This window comes from Aspergillus ruber (genome assembly GCF_000600275.1).
Source record: "Aspergillus ruber CBS 135680 unplaced genomic scaffold scaffold00002, whole genome shotgun sequence".
Taxonomy (NCBI): Eukaryota; Fungi; Ascomycota; class Eurotiomycetes; order Eurotiales; family Aspergillaceae; genus Aspergillus; species Aspergillus ruber.
This window is the reverse complement of record NW_024467298.1, coordinates 530,041-548,147: the sequence shown is the minus strand read 5'-3', so window position 1 is coordinate 548,147 and position 18,107 is coordinate 530,041. Positions and strand designations below refer to the sequence as shown.

The window sequence follows — 18,107 nt, the reverse complement described above, 5'->3', positions numbered from 1 at the left end:
CAACGCAGCAACCACAGTTCTACACCATCCCTACTCTCAAATACCCATTCTATCCCACATGATACCGTGCTAATATACGCCTTACGGCCTACCTAAGAGATGCCCACATCTCTCCCATCCGTGGTTGCTCACGCACTCTCCACCATCGCTGAACCAACCCCCGAAGACCCCATACGGCAGTGCACAAAACATAACCTCAACGCCCTCCACGACCTCCTATTCAAATGCCAGGACCTAGCACTTGACCTTGCCGACGCAAAACTGCGCGTTTTCCCCTTCAAAGATGTGGAGACTTGCTGGCGACGACTATACACGGACGCGAGTATCGTGAAAGCTTGTCTAGTGATCGTTGAGAACTGCGGGGTCCTGGATGATGAGGGGGGTAATAATAGCATAGGGAAACATGATACAGGCAAGGAGCTTTGTGCGCGATGGGTTGGGAGGTTATTGGAGCAGGGAAATGACGCAACAATGAAGTGGAAGATTCACCCCAACGCGTGGTTATCGCCGATTATTCATGTGCTCGATAAAGCCTTGATAATGACCAGTGCACCGTTACGTGAATCACTCGTCGAAAACCTCCTATCTAGCCTTCAAGCCGCTACATCACAAACTGCAGACTCCCAAGACGAGGAAAGCGATGACTCGGAATGTTATCGCGCTGCTAAACGCAGAAAGTTCTCCCCTCCGCTTTTCCCACCCGATACAACCCCACCTACACGCTCGAAATCGCCGATACCCCGTCTCTCAGCCCCCTCGTTTGACGCCATCGAGCACCATATACAGGACGTCCGGACGCCGCTGGTGATAACGGATGCAGTGGAACATTGGCCGGCCATGTCGGCGAGGCCTTGGTCGTCGCGGGATTACTGGATGGAGAGGACGTTTGGTGGGAAACGGCTGGTTCCTGTGGAGGTTGGGAGGTCGTATACGGATGAGGGATGGGGGCAGCAGATTATGGAGTTTGGGGAGTTTGTGGATAAATTTGTTTGGAGGGGCGAGACGATGTCCGGAGAGGAGGATTCTTGTCAGACGGGGTATATGGCGCAGCATGATCTTCTATCACAAATCCCGGCGTTGAGGAGGGATATTTGCATACCGGATTATTGCTATATTGATCCTCCGGCGCCGGAACCAGGAACGCCGGTCTATCTCAAGAAACAGCGGGAGCAGGCAGAGAAGGCCAAAGCACATGGCGCGGAAGACTCCGGGGGGGGGGAAGACAACGACAACAACAACCGAAGGAACTCAGAAACATCCGAAATAAGCCTCCCAGGCGACCCTATAATCAACACCTGGATCGGCCCTGCATGGACTATATCCCCCCTCCACCACGACCCATATCACAACATTCTCGTCCAGGTAGTAGGCACCAAATATATTCGTCTATATTCCCCGCATACGCCAGCCTCCCAAATCTACCCCCGTGGAATGGAAGCTGTTGCCTCATCTCCCACAAAAAATCAGACAGGATTCGAAGAACAGGAACCAAACCACCAGCTCATTGACATGTCGAATACGTCGCAGGTCGACTTGACATCCATTGAGCTTTCCCCGGCTGAAGAGGATCAGTGGGATGCACTCTGGCCAGGTTTTCTGCAAGCGGAGTATGTTGAGACCGTTCTTAAGGAAGGGGAATGTCTTTATATCCCGGTTGGATGGTGGCACTATGTCCGAGGAATAAAGGCAGGTGCTAGTGTTAGTTTTTGGTGGGAATAGGTTATTCTTGATGTGATCATGATTGATTCATACCACTGCATTGGGTGGCGTTGGAAGATAGGTACTAGACAATATCATTGCTCATTGCTAAGCTAAGATCAGAAGGTCACCAGAGCCCTCTAGCTATATACAAGATCCTATACAACCTCTATTTCGAAGTCTTCCTAGCCAAAAGCAATGGCTTTCCAGCTTCAATTGAGTCACCTTGCTGAATCAAGACCTTCTCAACAGTCGTCCCAACAACCGCCGGATCAGCCCGAACAGCGATCTCGAGCTTCATCGCTTCGAGGATGATAACGACTTGGTCTTTGCCAATCTTATCGCCTTGGCTGACTTCAACCTTCCAAACATTCGCGTTAAGCGGTGCTTCAACAGGAAGAATCTCAGGGTCTGCACAATTAGTCTCTGTACTCCAAAACACAGCTCAAGGGAACATAGGAAGGAACATACCCTTTAACAAAATATCAACCTCATCAACCGGCACCCCCCTCTCCGCCTTCTCCCTCTCCCACCTTTCCAACAACACCCCCTCGATCTCATCCATCTCCCTCTGCGCCCCCTTCTGCTCCTCCCTAATCCTCGCAACTTCCTCCCTCGTGTCCCTCAGCAACCGATTATGCTCTTCCATGTCGAAAACGACTTCTTCCCATTCGTACTCGTAGCGGCCGCTGTTGAAGAGCGCGAGTTGTTTCTCGTATTCTTCTTCGGTTACGCTGTAGAAGGTTATTTGGTCGAAGTCTTCGAAGAGCCACGGGCGGTTGGGGTGGTAGTTCTTTTTGGTGCCGAGGATGTCGACGCCAGGTATTGTCATGCCCGTCATTTGGTAGCCGCCGGGGGAGTCGACGTTATATAATCTATGTTTGTTAGCTTGGTCTGGTATGTTTATGATAGGGCTAGGGGAAGGACTCACGCCATACAACTCCCACCCCACGAAACCGACCCAGCAGGGGTATAGACCCGACTAGGATTCATCTTCGGACAATTCATCCTCTGCCTCGGATCAACCGGCAACGCAAGCGGCAGCGCCGTGAAAAAACCCACCGAAACAACCATCAATTTCGCAGTTAGGAAGATCTTCTCAAACTGCTCTCTGCTAAACGCATTGTTCTTCGCCACGAACTCTAAATTGTCGGGGAGGTAGGAGGCGTAGGGCCGTTGCGTCTCCATGTAGCGTTTCAGGGCGTCCTTTTGGCGCTGGCTTTCGAAGGTCAACGGGAGCTTGAAGAGACGGCTGGGCATTTTTGCTGCGCTGAGGTCGCCTAACGCGGCTTCAATGGAGGTTAGGTGTTGAAGGAGTTGGGTTTGGGGCGTCTTAAGGCCGTCATAGTAGAGCATTAGCGCTGGAGAGTATTAGTGGGTGAGGTAGAAGCTCTGAGAGAGGGGTTGACGTACAATTACCACATCCGACCATGCCAATCAGTCCGTTTGAGAAGGTGAAATCCCCTTTTTCCTTATTCAGAGCTTTCTTGAGAGCAGTCACTCTGCAGCGATGGTTCAAGTCGAAAGCGCCATGACCGTAGTCAATCAATATGTAATCATCACCAGCCTGTCGATAAGAAACAAGCGGCTGGTTACCCTTCTCCTGAATCTGATGAACAATACCACTTCCACGAGACTCCTTCGTTAGAGCCTGAGGAAGCTCATCCTTCAAAGGCTGAATGCCATCAAAGTCCTGCCCTTTATAGCAGCACTGCACCACCTCATCGACAAACTTCTCCGTCTCCTTTCTTGCAGAAATAGCATCCTCGAGAGACACAGCCCGATATCTCAGCGTATCACCAGCTTTAATCTGCCCTAATTTCCACAAGTCCGCCTTGACAATTGTATGACTGCTGATAAATCCACCGAAATCCGGTCCATCCTGTGGGAAGATAACCGGGTCGTCACCGGTCCAATTTAGAGAACCAATAGCATATCCGTATTCGATCAGGTTCGATGGATGCGCTCCACCCTCTCCGCCATCTGAACGAGCCCATTTGGGCTTCGGGCCGATGAGACGGATTCCTCCGCGAGCTGCGTTATGCGAGATCTTCCATTCTGCCTCGTAGAGCATGTCGATACTCTCCGGGACAATATAGCCCTGATCGTAAGGACCAGGCATGGAAAGAAGTTCCCAATAATTGGGGTACTTTGGGATAAGACGGTCCGGCAGGCGAAGGTCACCACTAACATTTGGAAATTGACTTGTAATAGACAGGAGATCACCAGATGCAAGCTGTCGACCCTGGTAGCCACCAACGCCTACCATCGGCGCAGTCGCCTTCGATCCAAACCATTGAGCGACGTTGGTGAAGCCTCCATACACAGCGAGATAGGAACGACATCCATTTCCATTAGTCTTTCCAATGGTCAATCTCTGGCCAGTGGAGACCTTGATCCTGGACCACATGCTAATCGGGATACCATCGAGTTTGGCGTCAACCGATGCACCGCAGAGAGAGACCAATGCTGGTCCCAGGAAGCGCAGTTCCGGTCCGCTAAGCGTGATTTCCAGTGCCTCAGTACCAACGGGGTTTCCGACAAGTGCATTCGCAATGCGGAATGCTAATGGGTCCATAGGTCCTGAGTGGCAGAAACCTCTGCCAAGGGTTGGACGGCCAGGCCAGTCCTCGATGAGGGTGTAGGCACCGCCAGTCACGACATCGATTGCCGAGAGGCTAAATTGGAAATCATCCAGAAATCTGGTCAAAGTGTTTCCTGCGATAAACCGCTCATCATCGAGGATCTTAGACAGAAACTCAAGGTTTGTTGGTGGGCCGCAGATTCGAGATTCTGTCAAAATAGTCTGCATACCCTTGATAGCCTCTTGTCGTCTTGAGGAGTGATACATGACCTTGGCGAGCAGGGGATCATAGTTGGCAGATACTTTGATGCCTCTGTAAACCCATGTGTCAATCCGAGAACCTGGGATCTCCTTCCATTCAACATCCTGTAATATTCCCGGGCAAGGAGCAAAGTCTTTGATCGGGTTCTCAGCATAGATACGGGCTTCAATAGCAGATCCATAAGGCCCCTTCAGCGGCAGGTTGGTCAAGAACGACGCTTCTAAGCCCTTCTTTCCAGAGACCTGAGCATCAGCTTGTTTCAACATGAGTTCCACCAGGTCGACTTCATAACAGAGTTCCGTAATTCCATGCTCAACCTGTAATCGCGTATTCATCTCCAGGAAAAAGAAAGCCCCCGTCTCGTCATCAACGAGATACTCAATCGTACCGGCAGAACCATACTTAATCGACTCTGCCAGACTAACGGCAGCTTCGCCTAATTTCTCTCGAAGGCCTGAATTCCTCGAGACGAACGGACTGGGGCACTCTTCAATGACCTTCTGGTGTCGTCTTTGGATGGAGCATTCTCGTTCGCCGATGTAAATTGCTTTTCCGTCTCCGTTTCCGAAAACCTGGACTTCGATATGGTGACTGGATGGGTAGTACCGTTCGATGAACATCCCCGCGTTCTTGAAGAGAGCTTCGCCTCTGGATCGGACTGTGGCGAAGGACTCGCGTACTTCTGATTCTGAGCTGCAGGTGAGCAATCCCATTCCACCACCGCCCGCGGTGGCTTTGAGCATGACCTGAAACCATCAGCTTGTTGGATCGACCAGGTAAAATGCTTGGATAGCCTACCGGAAATCCCAATCCTTTAGACACCTCAACCGCCTCATCCTCAGTTGTCACTAGGCCCTTCGACCCAGGAACAATGGGAACGCCAGCTTTCGTGGCCAGGTCCCGAGCAGTATGTTTAAGCCCGAACGCTTCGATGCTCTCCGGCGAGGGACCTGCAAAGGCAATGCCCGCAGCGGTGGCAGCTCTTGCGAAGTCGGAATTCTCAGACAAAAATCCATATCCGGGGATGATCGCATCAACATTGTTTCGTTTCGCGATGTCTATGATTTGGTCTCTGTTGTGCTGTTAGCACAATAATGGTCAAATTAGGGGAATAGTGAGCGTACCCATCTATGTATGCTTTTGACGGATGACCCGAGAGGAGAACAGCTTGATCTGCAAGATGGACATGTGTTGAAGCAGCATCGGGTTCTGTGTAGACTGCGACCGTTCGAATGTTGAGTTTCCTATTTACCAAAGGCAATTAGCATGCGTCATGCGCGCTCAGTTCCAAAACTACATACCTCGCAGTCTTCAAAATGCGCACAGCAATTTCGCCTCGATTGGCGACTAATAACGTCTTGAGAGAATTCATTGCACGAACAGAGAATACATAATAATCCCAGTAAGTAATTCTACGGGAATCCGTTGGCTATCTTTTAAAGGCCAGTTGATGAGGGGTGTTATCTCACTCTCCATTCCCTCGGTTACGAAGCTACCCAAAGTAACCATACTTACGTGCCTCTCGGCGCCGGGGCCCAATAATGGAGCTCATCCTGTTATCCAGGACCTCCGGATCGACGAGGGTGTGAACCGAAAACGGCCTGGGGCGTTTGGGGCCATGTTCGGATAGAGTAACTGTGAGGTGTACCGTTGATCGGTTGGCCGAGTTGGAGACGTGATACGCAGTGGCGATGGGGCTCTTCCATGTCCACTTTGCAAGCACGGACTCCGAACCCCTCAGTAAGCTGCTTATATCTATTGAGGTTTGTTCCAGCAATTTAGCCGTAGTGATTGAGTGATAACCATCTGCTGTTCTTGTTCTGAGAAAGTCGGGGTACCATACTCATATTGAACCACACATCACCATGCCTCCGATTCAACAAAAAGCATTAATCAATGTTGACCTGGGGGAAGCTGTACGATTTCCCCTCTTATCTTTTAGTAGCTGATATGAAGTTGTTTGACTGATGATGGTAAATAGTATGGCAACTGGTCCCTCGGACCCGACCTCGAGCTCCTCCCCATGATCGATATCGCCAACGTCGCCTGTGGCTTCCACGGCGGCGACCCCTTGATCATGATGGACACCATCCGCAACTGCAAAGCCCACAACGTCCTGGTAGGAGCACACCCGGGCCTACCGGATCTCCAAGGTTTCGGACGACGGGAAATGAAGCTTTCGCCCGAGGAATTAACGGCGATCACCATCTACCAAGTCGGAGCGCTAAAGGGCTTCCTAGACCGCGAGGGCGTACATCTTAATCACGTCAAACCCCATGGGGTACTTTATGGGATGATGTGCCGGGACTATGAGGTGGCCAAGGCTGTGATGGAGGGGATTCCCAAGGGCGTTCCGGTGTTTGGTCTTGCGGGGACGAATATGGAGCGTGCTGCCAATGATTTGGGGATTGAATTCTGGGCCGAACTTTATGGTGATGTCAAGTATGATTCGCGGGGGATGTTGGTGATTGACCGTAAGAAGAAACCGTGGGATCTGGGCGATGCTGAGAGGCACATTCGCCAACAGATCGAGGACAGTTCGGTCACAGCGGTGGATGGAACAGTGGTGCAGTTGCAGTTGAAGAACTACCCTCTGTCCATGTGCTGCCATTCGGATTCGCCAGGGTGCTTGGACATTGTCAGCACGGCACGGAGGGTGGCAGACGAATTCAACCAGACGAATGGACATAAATAGGGGCATTTGTAGGTAGCAGCATCAAAACGAGGAGGGGTCATCAAAAGTATAGTATTGGCTAATAAAACCATAAGTTACGATAGATATTGACAGCATCCGATATGGTGTAATGGTTAACATCGCCGTCTCTCACACGGCAGCTCGGGGTTCGATTCCCCGTGTCGGAATTACTTTTTGCGTTTTTTGGTCCATTGAATGGATGCGCCTCCTTTCTTCTTTCTTTCTTTCGTTGCTTTTTTTTTTTTTTTTTTTTTTTTTTTTTTTTTTTTTTTTTTTTGGTGAATCGTGATCGAAAGATCTATTGAAATGGTACCGTTACAATGGTACTTAGATCCGGACATGTCACTCTGACGAAAACCATATGTACCACCAGAACCCAATCGGCCCCAAGATATATACACCAAACCTACATACACATAGTTAGGCATATAATGACAGATTCAGCCGAGCCCCCAAACTTCCACTCCCCAGCCAACATCTTCCTCCAAAAGGAAGTCTACCGTCTAGGCTCCCAACCAGGCCTCCGCTCTCTCCCTCCTAGCCCCGAACGCGACTTTATTACCCTAACCTGGGGCCCTGTTATCTACCGCACTACATACGCCCCGGAGTCTCAGCGTCTCATCTTACTATACCTGCGCGGCCTGAGCGAGACAATCCGTAAATCCCTCCCGCGCATTCTTGAGGGGAGTTCTGAGCAACTTGCGCGGCTTGAACAATGTTATTCGTCAAAGGTGTTTAGTTCGCAGGAGACACTACATGGGGTTGATGAGGGGTTCGTCCGGAATGCATTTCATGATTGGAAGGTTGCGCTTTCTGTACCGGCTATTGAGTTGCCGGTGCGATTGAGGATGTGTATGTTGATTGATGATGCAGTGTTGGCGGCGATGACGGGGATAGTGGATGAAGCAGCGAGGGAGGTTGAGGATGCAGATTTATCACGGTGTCCTATTAAGGTTATTGAAGAGAATTTTCCGGATGTGAATCATCCCGAGTCTGTGTCGGCTGCTGAGGATGAGCCCTATTCCGGATCGACAATGGTGGTGCTGGGTGCGTTGGTTGAGATGTATGATGGGTTGCGACAAGGGAAGCTGCTGGCGGACTACCATAAACAGGGACGTGTATATCTGGGTGATGGGAAGTGGGCATAACGTTTAATTATACTCTATCAATTATAGTACCTTCGTGTACTCCAAGATCTAGAAGGCTTCATGATGCCAGTTTATAGTATATGCATCCTGATTGGTCATACCGATAAATTCACGTGCTGATAACGCTTTCGTCTTCGGCGAATCTCCCATGCCTTCATTCTCCCCTCTCTTCAATTATATCGATGCATTTCCAGCATCGTCCTTCTTGATGGCCTCCTTAAGGAGCTGGTGGCTCTCTAAATGGACGCATTCGTTTTCAGGAAGAGGCCCCGGCTGGCCCAATCGCCTCAGCCGTCAACGCAACCAGCACCCGCGTCCGCACCCGACGACGAATCGACAGAGGTGAAATTGGCATTACTCTTATCCGTTTTTCCCAATGTGACACAGGAGGCTCTGCTGGATACCCTGGTATCATGTAGTGGATCTGTTGAAGAGGCCTCATCAGTACTTTCGACACCGCAGCAGCGAGAAACAGCCAGCACCGAGTCCACAGCAACCACAACCCCGAAGAGACGAGCCACCTCATCCGCAATCCAAACATCCCTCCTCCCACACATAATCTGCTCCCCAAAACCCAACACCAGCCACCCACTCCCAAAAAATCTCCAACAACAACAACAACAACAACAACAACAACAACTCCTGACCCGCAAAGGCCGAACCCTACACCTCTACACCCCCCGAGACATAGCCCACCACACACCCTGCACAATAATCCACAACTTCCTCCCCCCACACACAGCAAGCACCCTTCTCCAAGAACTCCTCTCCGAATCCCTACACTTCTCACGCCACAAATTCCAGCTCTTCGAGCGCACAGTGCAAAGCCCGCACTCTGCTAGTGTCTACGTCTCTACACCTGAGGAATACCACCAACAGACATCTGAATATACATACGGTGGAACATACCGGTCGAACGTCCGACAGATCACGCCGCATATGTGCGATGTTTCGGGCAAGGTACAATATGCAGTGAACGAGGAGATAAGGAGACGGATTCGGGACGTTTATCCCCGGGGAGAGAAATTGAGATACCAGTCGCCAAGGATGTGGAAGCCCAATGTGGCGTTTGTGAATTGTTATGATGGGCCGGCGGAGAGTGTGGGGTTTCATTCGGATGAGTTGACGTATTTGGGGCCGAGAGCTGTTATTGGGAGTTTGAGTTTGGGGGTTGAGAGGGAGTTTCGGGTTCGAAGGGTTGTTGCTGATGATGATGAAGAAAAAGAAGAAGAAGAAGACGATGACAATGATACTGTAGCGCAAAAGCAAAAACAAACTGCACGTGCAGACGCCCAGGGTCAGATATCCATTCATCTACCGCACAACTCCCTTTTGGTCATGCATGCGGAGATGCAAGAAGAGTGGAAACATGCCATAACCCCGGCCCGAACTGTGAACCCGCATCCCGTATCTGGGAATCGGCGGATAAATATCACATACCGGTGGTACCGTGATTCGCTTCATCCGTGGTATACCCCGAAGTGCCGTTGTGGGACGCATGCTATCTTGCGCTGTGCGCAACGAAAGCGAGAAACTAGGGGTAGATATATGTGGATGTGTTATGCAGGCTATGCCCCTGGGGGTAAAGGATGCTCATTCTTCCAATGGGCAGAATTTGATGATGATGGCGAACCATTATGGGCGAATAAACCAACTGAGGAGCAGGCTCCTACGTTGGCCAACTTTGTAGCCTCACAGCTGTCAGACGACTAAGGGTAGATAAACAGAAAACCTTGATCCAGTAACTTCTAGTACTTGCATCAAATACAAGACCAACAAATCACACTTTTCATTAGAAACTACATGATAATTCATATTCAAAACACCAACGGCCCTTTAAGGTTCCAACGATGCAATTCCAAACTCATGTACATCACGAACAACCATGCAAGAACTCTCCAACTGAACGGTATTTTGGACAGATAACAATGTATGCCTGTATTCGAGCCGCGCAGACATGATGTGCTGCGTGGTGTCCCCGTGAGAAAAATCCGTCAGTAAATCCTGAAGTTGTGTCATGACTTTGTCAACAGTGGGATGGCTGTTGCGGCAAGTAGTGTTTCCACCAGTCACCCGTAGAGGCTGTCTAATCGAAGCCGCGGGAACTCTGACCTGTACAGGCACCATCCATCTCTCTCCCGGCCGTAGTAAATCCAAATGGCACTCTTCCAACACAGCCTGTACTTGGCACCGATCACCAGCAACGAGACTGAGCTTCAGATCCGTCACAACACCCGGCTCTACTCCAGTACGCATGTGTTCGATCGCCGTAGATATCTTGTGTTTTAATACGGCTTCTTTCGAATTTGCATCGTAGCTATTGGTATCATAGAAGATGTGCCACCCGGAAGGAATATCGGATCCGCTAAAAGGGAATCGAAAATGTGGGGATATAGTATGAAAGCCGATTCCTCTGTCCGTCGCAGGTGTGGAGAGTCGTACTGAAGGGGATGCTGTAACGAAGAATGCATGACAGAGTGCTAGTCTGTCACGAAGATAGACAGTTTCAGATATTTGCCGAATGATTTGCTGCAAATCGATCTTTCTTGACCTTTGACCTGTGAGCTGATGGAGCGAGAAAATATCCATTGCGATGCGGGCAGAGTCCAAAGAATGCACGTCCATAGGAAGGAGTAATCCAAAACCGTCTGCAGAATCTTTATCGACATAAACAATGGCAAATCGATCGTCAACAGCAGTCAACGAAGACACAATAGCCAACGAGCTGATGACTATTTGCCGTAGCATGCTGATATGTATGTGAGGTCTGATTCGGTTAGATATCGAACCAGGATATTGCCAAAAAGAGAAAACATACACAATGTCCAAAATAATCACAACATCCAATGGTGCAGGCCATCCAAGGTTGAAGGGTTCGTTAGAGCTGGCTTCTGCGGAGATGTTCACCGTAGCCCATATAGAATCAGGGCCAGTGCCAATGATAGGAGGGTTCGCAGCAGTGTTCATATCGATTCCAGTAATAGGAATAGTTCGTGGTATCAAAACATCAGCTTTCTCGTGGATCAAAAATTCTGTCGAAGGATAGACAATTGGCCCAGGATCTTTGTCGGCGGTACCGTTCCCGTTGTACGTCTTAGAAGCATGCGAGTCGTCGAGGCCGTTTGTTTGATCGAAGGAAAGGCGTCTCATTGTCGAGCTCCAGGATTTGAAACTCCAACCACTGAAAAAACGCGACTTCGACTCTTTACGACAGCCAGTCTCTGGGAATGGTTGCCTATCGGTTTTCTATGAATGTCAGTGGGATCGACAAGAGCAGTGAAGGCGGGTGCGGTACTTCATCAAACCTCCTGGGATAACTGACAGATTGGCCTTCGCTATCTCGATCTTGACTTGATAGTGTATAAGCTCGGCTTCTTTTTCGGATCTTGATCGGTTCAGAGTCGTCACGAAAGGGGGATGGTGACGGGGTGGTTGAATTTGAGGAATCGCTCGAAACCTGTCGCGAATCCAAACCTAGAGAAGAGCTTCTGCAGGGAATCGAGGGATAAGACGATCGTGATACTGAACGGATTTCATGCTTGGAGTTCGATTGCGTCTTGATAACCCGGAGGGGCTTCGGTATGATGTCTTCCATTGGTGAGTATAGTTCGTCTGGGAAAGGAGAGGAAGGCCAAAAACAAGCCACGGCGTAGGTTTAGACTTGTTCCCTTGTAAGGACAGGGTCACCGTACACAGAAGGGGTCGCCGAGAGTCCAGGTGTTTCGGTCGAACTGGAAGAAGTGGGGTCTGAGTGCTTTCTCTTGCGCCCTTTGAATCCTTTGAACCAGCGGAAACGGATTCGTGGGCAACAGGAGCAGCGAGAAGACCTGGAGCTCCAGTACTCTGAGCAGGCAATCGCAACAGCAAGACAGCAACAGAGGACGACGATGGGGACCAGAACCAATGCGATCACGAGGGCGGAGGTCTTGACACTGAAGGATACAACTCTTGGCATATTGAGCCTGCGACTAAGAGAGTAAAGTAGTAGTATGCTCTGATGTGGATGAAAGAAGAAAAGGAGGGCGTCGGGAATCTGGGAAGACACAATGCAGTAATTCTGGGAGGGATAATTTCGTGCAAAGAAGGAAGGTGCAACATTGTTGGATTCCGAAACAGGAAAGAGCAAGTACATGACAGACAAGGGAAACCTCAATAGGTCCCGGGTATAATGATATAGCTAAAACAGAAACTAGAACCGTGCAATTATTCGTGTACCTCCCCTGTGCGAGGAATGATCCTCTCTTTAATCGAAGCCATACTGACATCGTCCAAGCGAGAAAAGCGAATCTGCAACCTTATATCAGCAAACCAAACTCCCGCAATACTGAGGCAATCACGATCCCTGAACGTACCATCTCATCGCCCACCGCACGAGCCGAATTCCCATACAACATGGGTTCCGAGTGGCTAGCCTCAACTTCACTCTGAACACGCTTGGCCCATATCCCATCCCAATGCCAGTCACCAGGGAGCCTTGTTTGCGGACTCCCTCGTTTGAAGTCGCTCTTTGTCGCAGAATTACTGCTACCTCTATGGGCCCTCCATGCATGCCACGCGCCCGGATTCCCAGCAGCTTCTAGCGCCAGGGAATCAAGAACCGACTCATCTTCGAATGTCGATCGGATATAATCTAACAGTTCCGCAACTGGTACCGTCTTCCTCGGCTCGGGATATTGCTCTATTGTCCCATCCTCTCCTTGACCTTTTGTAGAATCCATGTTATCTTTTCCTTGGCTTTCCCTCGCAGTAGTTGCTTCTCCCAATACCGGACCACGGCCCTGGACGCTTACCGCCCTTGAAGATGCAGTTGATACCCCGCTTCTCTTCGCTCTGCCAAACCAATGTGGGAATCCATGGCGGAGGCTGAACCCGCCCGGTGATAAACGCTCTTCATCAGTCGCGCTGACAGGGTCCTCGGTCGATGCATTGGTGCTAAAGGTATATGTGGTAAGAGGAACGATCAATGGGTGGAAGACGTCGGTAGAGAAGGTCACCAGGGGTGGGAGATCGGGATAGGAGGTGGGGAAGCGAATTTGGAATCGGAGCACGGCAGAAGCATAGGGGCCTTTTCGAGCACACAAGATAATTCAATCAGCCGTTGGGAGATATTTCTCACTTCCATGAACATACCAGAACGAACAAAGAGCACACTAGACCAAAGCGTGGGATCGCCCGGCGTGAGGCTCACGTAGACACCAGGAGGAGCGGCCTGTCTCAGACTTGCGCTATTTGGCGTTAGTACACTAGATCTCACGACTGCGTGGAAAACATGACTTACAATTCAAGAAGCAATTGATGTTTCCTCAAAGAGGGGATATTGGGTAATCTGGTTGAGGACATGGTGCTGGCCTCGATGTTTGTTAACGATCAGCCGTAGCCGCGTTGGAGATGAGTGGCCACGCTTTGGCAGGCTTATCTTATCGCACCGTCAGCAAACTTCTGTACAGGCACAGTACTACGGAGTAGTTATAGCAAACTTGATATTAAAGAAATTTGAATTTGTTCTTGCTACGAGCTTAGAAGCATTATATACGCGTTGGCCGAATTATGTGTATACTTAATACGAATAACAGAACAATGCACCGAGAAGTCAAGCCATAGAGCGCCAATACAAAACGAGAACAAAGCAAATTTTTATCATGATCATGATATGTACTCGTAAAAATAGATATCAGTTATTCGTCTCCTGATTACCCATTCCGTGATACTGGAAACCCATGCCAGAAGCATCAGGCGCATGGATGCCAGGTTGCCGCTTTGGGCTGGGTATATCAACCGGTGCCGACATCTCATTACTAGCAGGGAACACCGGCAGATCCAGACCCTCAGGCAACTTCCCTATACCGTCTGGAAGACCAATATTTTCGAGGCCCTCGAAGGTAAGACCTTCGAGTCCATCTTGCAGCCCGTCATAGCCCTCGTCAAATTGTTGCATGAACTGTGGATCAAACTCCATTTGCGCAAAGGGGTCAACGGAGCCGCTGACGGGGGTAGACAACGACGAGATACCGGCCGACTGAATACCCCCCCATTCGCCTGAGGTCCTGGGGTTAGACGCTGTATGAAAGGCTCCAGTACTACAGGCATAGCTTCCGGATGAGCTCCCGGGGGCGCTTGCGGCGGTAGAAGATCGACCAGTCCTGAGAGCTGGACTTTGGAAGCCAGATGAACTGGCGCGGGGGCTGTATGGATCTTGTTGGTACATTGTCCTTGCGAAAGGGTCGATCTCGATTGGTGGCTGTCGCAAACCACCCTGTGCTGCAAATGGTGGTTGCATCAGATTGTCGAATTGGATATGCTCGGAATTAGGAATGAGTCCAGTATCGCGCTTGAGTGCGCTTAACCAGACAGGGTTATCGGCGCCGGTCTGGTTCCAGGGATCATCGTTGCCGTATATGATTCTTCGAGATTCGTCTTGTAACATGTAGTCGGTAGGACTGATGCCAACCGCGAGGCTTTTGTGGATGTAGGCCGTGAGTTCGAGTTGGAGACGGTGGTAGCAGTTAGAATCATCAAGCTTGCTCTTGAGACCTGTAGAGAACTCATTGAATGAGCTATCTGAGGGAGCCATAGCATGCGAAGTTTTGAAAGGGTTCGGTGTTTTCCTTTCGTGACCAATCAAGTACGGCGGCACCGCGCTCTCAACACGATTTTGCACAAATGGCTCGAAGCCCCAATCACCCTGCCACTGTGTCATGTCTGCGCCGCTCTTGAAATGTGCTGCCAAGTGGTCCACTCGTTCTTTCCAAGTGGTGAAGGTTGTCGAGCAAAATCCGCAACGGGATTTGATTTCTGTGGTGGTGGTGCGCCACTTGTCCATGGAAGTGTGGAACTTCGCATTGTGCATCAATCGTAAGTGTTGGTTAAGATGGTCTTTGCGGAAGAAAGTCCTTTCATGAGGCATCTTCTCATGACACAGGCTAAAGTCGTGAGATGTCAAATGATCGTCATCTGGATCACATGCCATACAGAACACGCAGCGACGTGTACCATCAATGATCGCAGTACCACCCTCGGGAGAGCATGTCCACTTCTCTAGAGTCATATGAAGAGATTTTTCGTGCCGCTGCCAGTCGTACTTTGTCGGGAAAGAGTCTGTACAGAATGTGCATTGGAAGATACGGGCACTCCGGGCCTTTTGCTGAGCAAATTCATTCACAGGAGCAGAAGCCTTGCGACGGCGTCGACGATCCTTCCTATCCGTTGAACCGAAGGATCCAAGGGAAGATCGGTGGGAGAAAGCAGACGCAAAAGAGAAGTCAGACATGGAGGAGTGACTGGTTTCGAAGCTGCTGACTGAGTTGGATGCAGGCTGTCGATTCGAATTGACAATGCTTGATTCATCGTTGCTAGACCCTGTTTGCCGAGAAAGAGAACGTACGTGCCCCGCCGGCTGAGACGATCGTGGTTTAGAGGGGTCCAATGGGGTGGTTATCAGAGCGCGAAGAATATCAGACTTGGCGGCAGGTTCATTTTCGGGTGGAGAATGCTTCCATCTTTCCATTGGTGTCATGAGGGACATGTCGGGTTCTTGGCCAGGAATATCTTGAGCCGCGGAGGCACTGTTTGCAGAGCGGACCTTGCCGCGCCGTCTGGCATTGGCAAGCCAGTTGGAGATTTGAGTCCTCTTCAATCCTGTTCGTTCCTTCAATTCCTCTTTCTCTTGCTCATTCGGATATGGATGCTCGCGATGGTTGTACAGCCAAGTTTTCAGGACGCGAACCGCTTCTCGGGACAATCGAGCATTGCTCTTCTTCGACCGTGCTTCCATTTCTTCCGGCGTCAACACACCAGTAAGAGATTTCATCGCTCGCTTCCCAGTCAGGCCGCCTGTTGGAATGTCCACGTTTTCGGAGACGGTGTGTAAGGTGTCCAAAAACTTGCCAGGCTTTTTGGCGGTATTGAAACTGCATTCGCGGTAAAGGGAGATGCAGCATGTGCAGGCCTTCTGCATCACGCCCCGTCTTGCAACGAAGCAATCCAAACCCATTCGTGCGCAGAAATCGCATGGTTCCTTGGTCCGAACAATCGGAAACATTCCAGTCTCCGAGGGAGGTTCGACAGCATCTGGGACCTGCTGCTCGGTAACGTCCTGTTCTGGAGGGTCAAAGGGAAGCCCCTCTAACGACTGGTCTAACATAAGCGAGTCTTGACGGACAATGGCATCTATTTCGTCCAATTCAAGCTGATCCGAAGCCACATCATCATCCTGGGTAAAGGAGTCATGGGAGGCACCTTCGAAATCGAAGTATTCCATTACTAATCGACCAAACCGAGAAACCAAGGATCAACTTTGTACTGAAACGATATGAGAAGATAAAATGAGAAAAGAGTCAGACGAGCACAGTCAGAGAGGAGCACAGGTATAAAAAGCATACCGAAATTACCTTTGAGCGTCGTGGAGCAACTAATCGGCGGAGGGTCACCTACGGAGGACGCTTCTTTCTCCGGACTACGGAGTAGCAGCGGACCAATCATCTGCCTGCCCTTTGGAGGCATGTAGGCGAAGAAGGAAGATAAGCCCCGATTTTCTGCGTCGAGTCATCATCTTTTCTCCATTGACCATTCTTGTAGCCGGAGATCGTATCAAACCATGGTTTAGCGTGGATTGATATCAGGTGACCTGCGCGCCCTTCGAATGACAACGCCATGCCTGTTTGGGTTTAAAGCCACGCCTGCGGAGATTCCTTTGACAGGGAACAGGCGTGACACTCTAACGACATCGGAGGGATTGATAGCATATTATGCAGTATGAGCTGAAAAAATGTGTAGCTTCCAAGGTATACAACAGTTCAATTCAGTAGTGAGGTCATTGAGCATGAAATGCCAAAATCGAGGTTTGTCTGTCAACTTCCTAATGCGGTAAGCATACTCTGTACTCCGTAGCCCTGGCGTAGAAACCAGTTATACTGTGTACCATGAAGATGTTCCTATAAGAATTGGATTATGACTATCGATCGTTTATCATTTGACCCAGTTCCTCAGAATCAACGTGACTTCCCCACACGTGATATTGCGGGGCCACAATGACCACTACTTAGAGCGAAGTCAGCTGATATAGACCAAGAGCAGACCATTAATACCAGACTGGCTGGCTCTTTTGATTCAGCATATCGTGTGAGACCCGAACCGTTGAGGTCTTACTACCCTGCCATTCACCGGTGTACCCTGCGCCACAGGCATCATTATGAATCTAGATCCCAAGGGAGATGATGCACCCTACTGCCACAGCAGGATTAGGAGCACTATAACCTATAGGGTTGCTAGGTACCTTTCTGATGATATGTTTCCTCGAGTCGGGATTTGTTGATACCGTGGCGGAAGAAATGCCAGCAACTTCACAGGCGGGGGGGGGGTGAGAAACTGAGGACTGGGTTAACATGAAGGCGGTTATTCAGCCTCAAGAAAGCCCTCTTCATAGACATAGAGACAGTTTCCATACCCTAATGTACTTGGCATACCCATACCTTGGCTCGATTGACCGGGGTCTGGTACCGTTTGGCCACCCAATGCTTTACACTTTGTCTATGTTAAAGGATACAGTGGGTTCAATCCATTAAACACACGACTATTCTCAAGATACAGAAGATTCCGTATTCATATGCATATGCGTGTCTATTTCTGCAGTGTAGGAGTTGTGTCCGCATTACCATGGCCAATACATGGTCACCAGCAGTGCGTCATGGAAATATATTTACGGACCGCGATACCGAGAATCAA

The 18,107-nt window shown here is 50.0% G+C and overlaps 8 protein-coding genes and 1 non-coding gene across 9 annotated transcripts; 4 read left to right on the top strand and 5 right to left on the bottom strand.

Annotated features, from left to right (window-relative positions):
• On the top strand, positions 1–1,839 carry EURHEDRAFT_408185 (putative JmjC domain protein). The gene has a single exon (XM_040780768.1). The coding sequence runs from the start codon at positions 100–102 to the stop codon at positions 1,717–1,719; it is 1,620 nt and encodes a 539-aa protein (XP_040642651.1). The 5' UTR covers positions 1–99; the 3' UTR covers positions 1,720–1,839.
• On the bottom strand, positions 1,794–6,241 carry EURHEDRAFT_121130 (bifunctional urea carboxylase/allophanate hydrolase). Its single transcript, XM_040777716.1, has 7 exons — positions 5,846–6,241; positions 5,669–5,788; positions 5,343–5,616; positions 3,112–5,290; positions 2,630–3,059; positions 2,170–2,573; positions 1,794–2,109 (listed from the first exon to the last, which is right to left on the bottom strand). The coding sequence occupies exons 1-7, from the start codon at positions 5,914–5,916 to the stop codon at positions 1,868–1,870; spliced, it is 3,720 nt and encodes a 1,239-aa protein (XP_040642650.1). The 5' UTR covers positions 5,917–6,241; the 3' UTR covers positions 1,794–1,867.
• Positions 6,242–7,308, top strand: EURHEDRAFT_121129 (LamB/YcsF). Its single transcript, XM_040777715.1, has one exon. The coding sequence runs from the start codon at positions 6,568–6,570 to the stop codon at positions 7,237–7,239; it is 672 nt and encodes a 223-aa protein (XP_040642649.1). The 5' UTR covers positions 6,242–6,567; the 3' UTR covers positions 7,240–7,308.
• Positions 7,309–7,334: 26 nt separating this feature from the next.
• EURHEDRAFT_t23 lies at positions 7,335–7,406 on the top strand. The gene has a single exon. It is a non-coding gene; the product is annotated as a tRNA-Glu (tRNA).
• Positions 7,407–7,670: 264 nt separating this feature from the next.
• On the top strand, positions 7,671–10,100 carry EURHEDRAFT_512262 (putative CUE domain protein; the record flags this gene model as incomplete). Its single annotated transcript, XM_040786050.1, has 3 exons — positions 7,671–8,286; positions 8,352–8,355; positions 8,648–10,100. The coding sequence occupies 3 exons, from the start codon at positions 7,671–7,673 to the stop codon at positions 10,098–10,100; spliced, it is 2,073 nt and encodes a 690-aa protein (XP_040642648.1).
• A 123-nt stretch (positions 10,101–10,223) lies between these two features.
• EURHEDRAFT_374036 (uncharacterized protein) lies at positions 10,224–11,537 on the bottom strand (the record flags this gene model as incomplete). Its single annotated transcript, XM_040778597.1, has 2 exons — positions 10,224–11,154; positions 11,206–11,537. 2 exons carry the CDS (start codon positions 11,535–11,537, stop codon positions 10,224–10,226), a joined length of 1,263 nt encoding a protein of 420 aa, XP_040642647.1.
• Positions 11,538–11,658: 121 nt separating this feature from the next.
• EURHEDRAFT_120988 (uncharacterized protein) lies at positions 11,659–12,601 on the bottom strand. The gene has a single exon (XM_040777714.1). It carries the CDS (start codon positions 12,517–12,519, stop codon positions 12,043–12,045), a length of 477 nt encoding a protein of 158 aa, XP_040642646.1. The 5' UTR covers positions 12,520–12,601; the 3' UTR covers positions 11,659–12,042.
• Positions 12,317–13,738, bottom strand: EURHEDRAFT_408180 (putative ubiquitin-conjugating enzyme). Its single transcript, XM_040780767.1, has 4 exons — positions 13,666–13,738; positions 13,518–13,612; positions 12,740–13,452; positions 12,317–12,674 (listed from the first exon to the last, which is right to left on the bottom strand). Exons 1-4 carry the CDS (start codon positions 13,725–13,727, stop codon positions 12,591–12,593), a joined length of 954 nt encoding a protein of 317 aa, XP_040642645.1. The 5' UTR covers positions 13,728–13,738; the 3' UTR covers positions 12,317–12,590.
• Positions 13,739–13,888: 150 nt separating this feature from the next.
• Positions 13,889–16,942, bottom strand: EURHEDRAFT_527983 (putative homeobox and C2H2 transcription factor). The gene is made up of 2 exons (XM_040787038.1): positions 16,771–16,942; positions 13,889–16,691 (listed from the first exon to the last, which is right to left on the bottom strand). The coding sequence occupies exon 2, from the start codon at positions 16,642–16,644 to the stop codon at positions 14,059–14,061; it is 2,586 nt and encodes an 861-aa protein (XP_040642644.1). The 5' UTR covers positions 16,645–16,691; positions 16,771–16,942; the 3' UTR covers positions 13,889–14,058.
• Between the last annotated feature and the right edge of the window lie 1,165 nt (positions 16,943–18,107).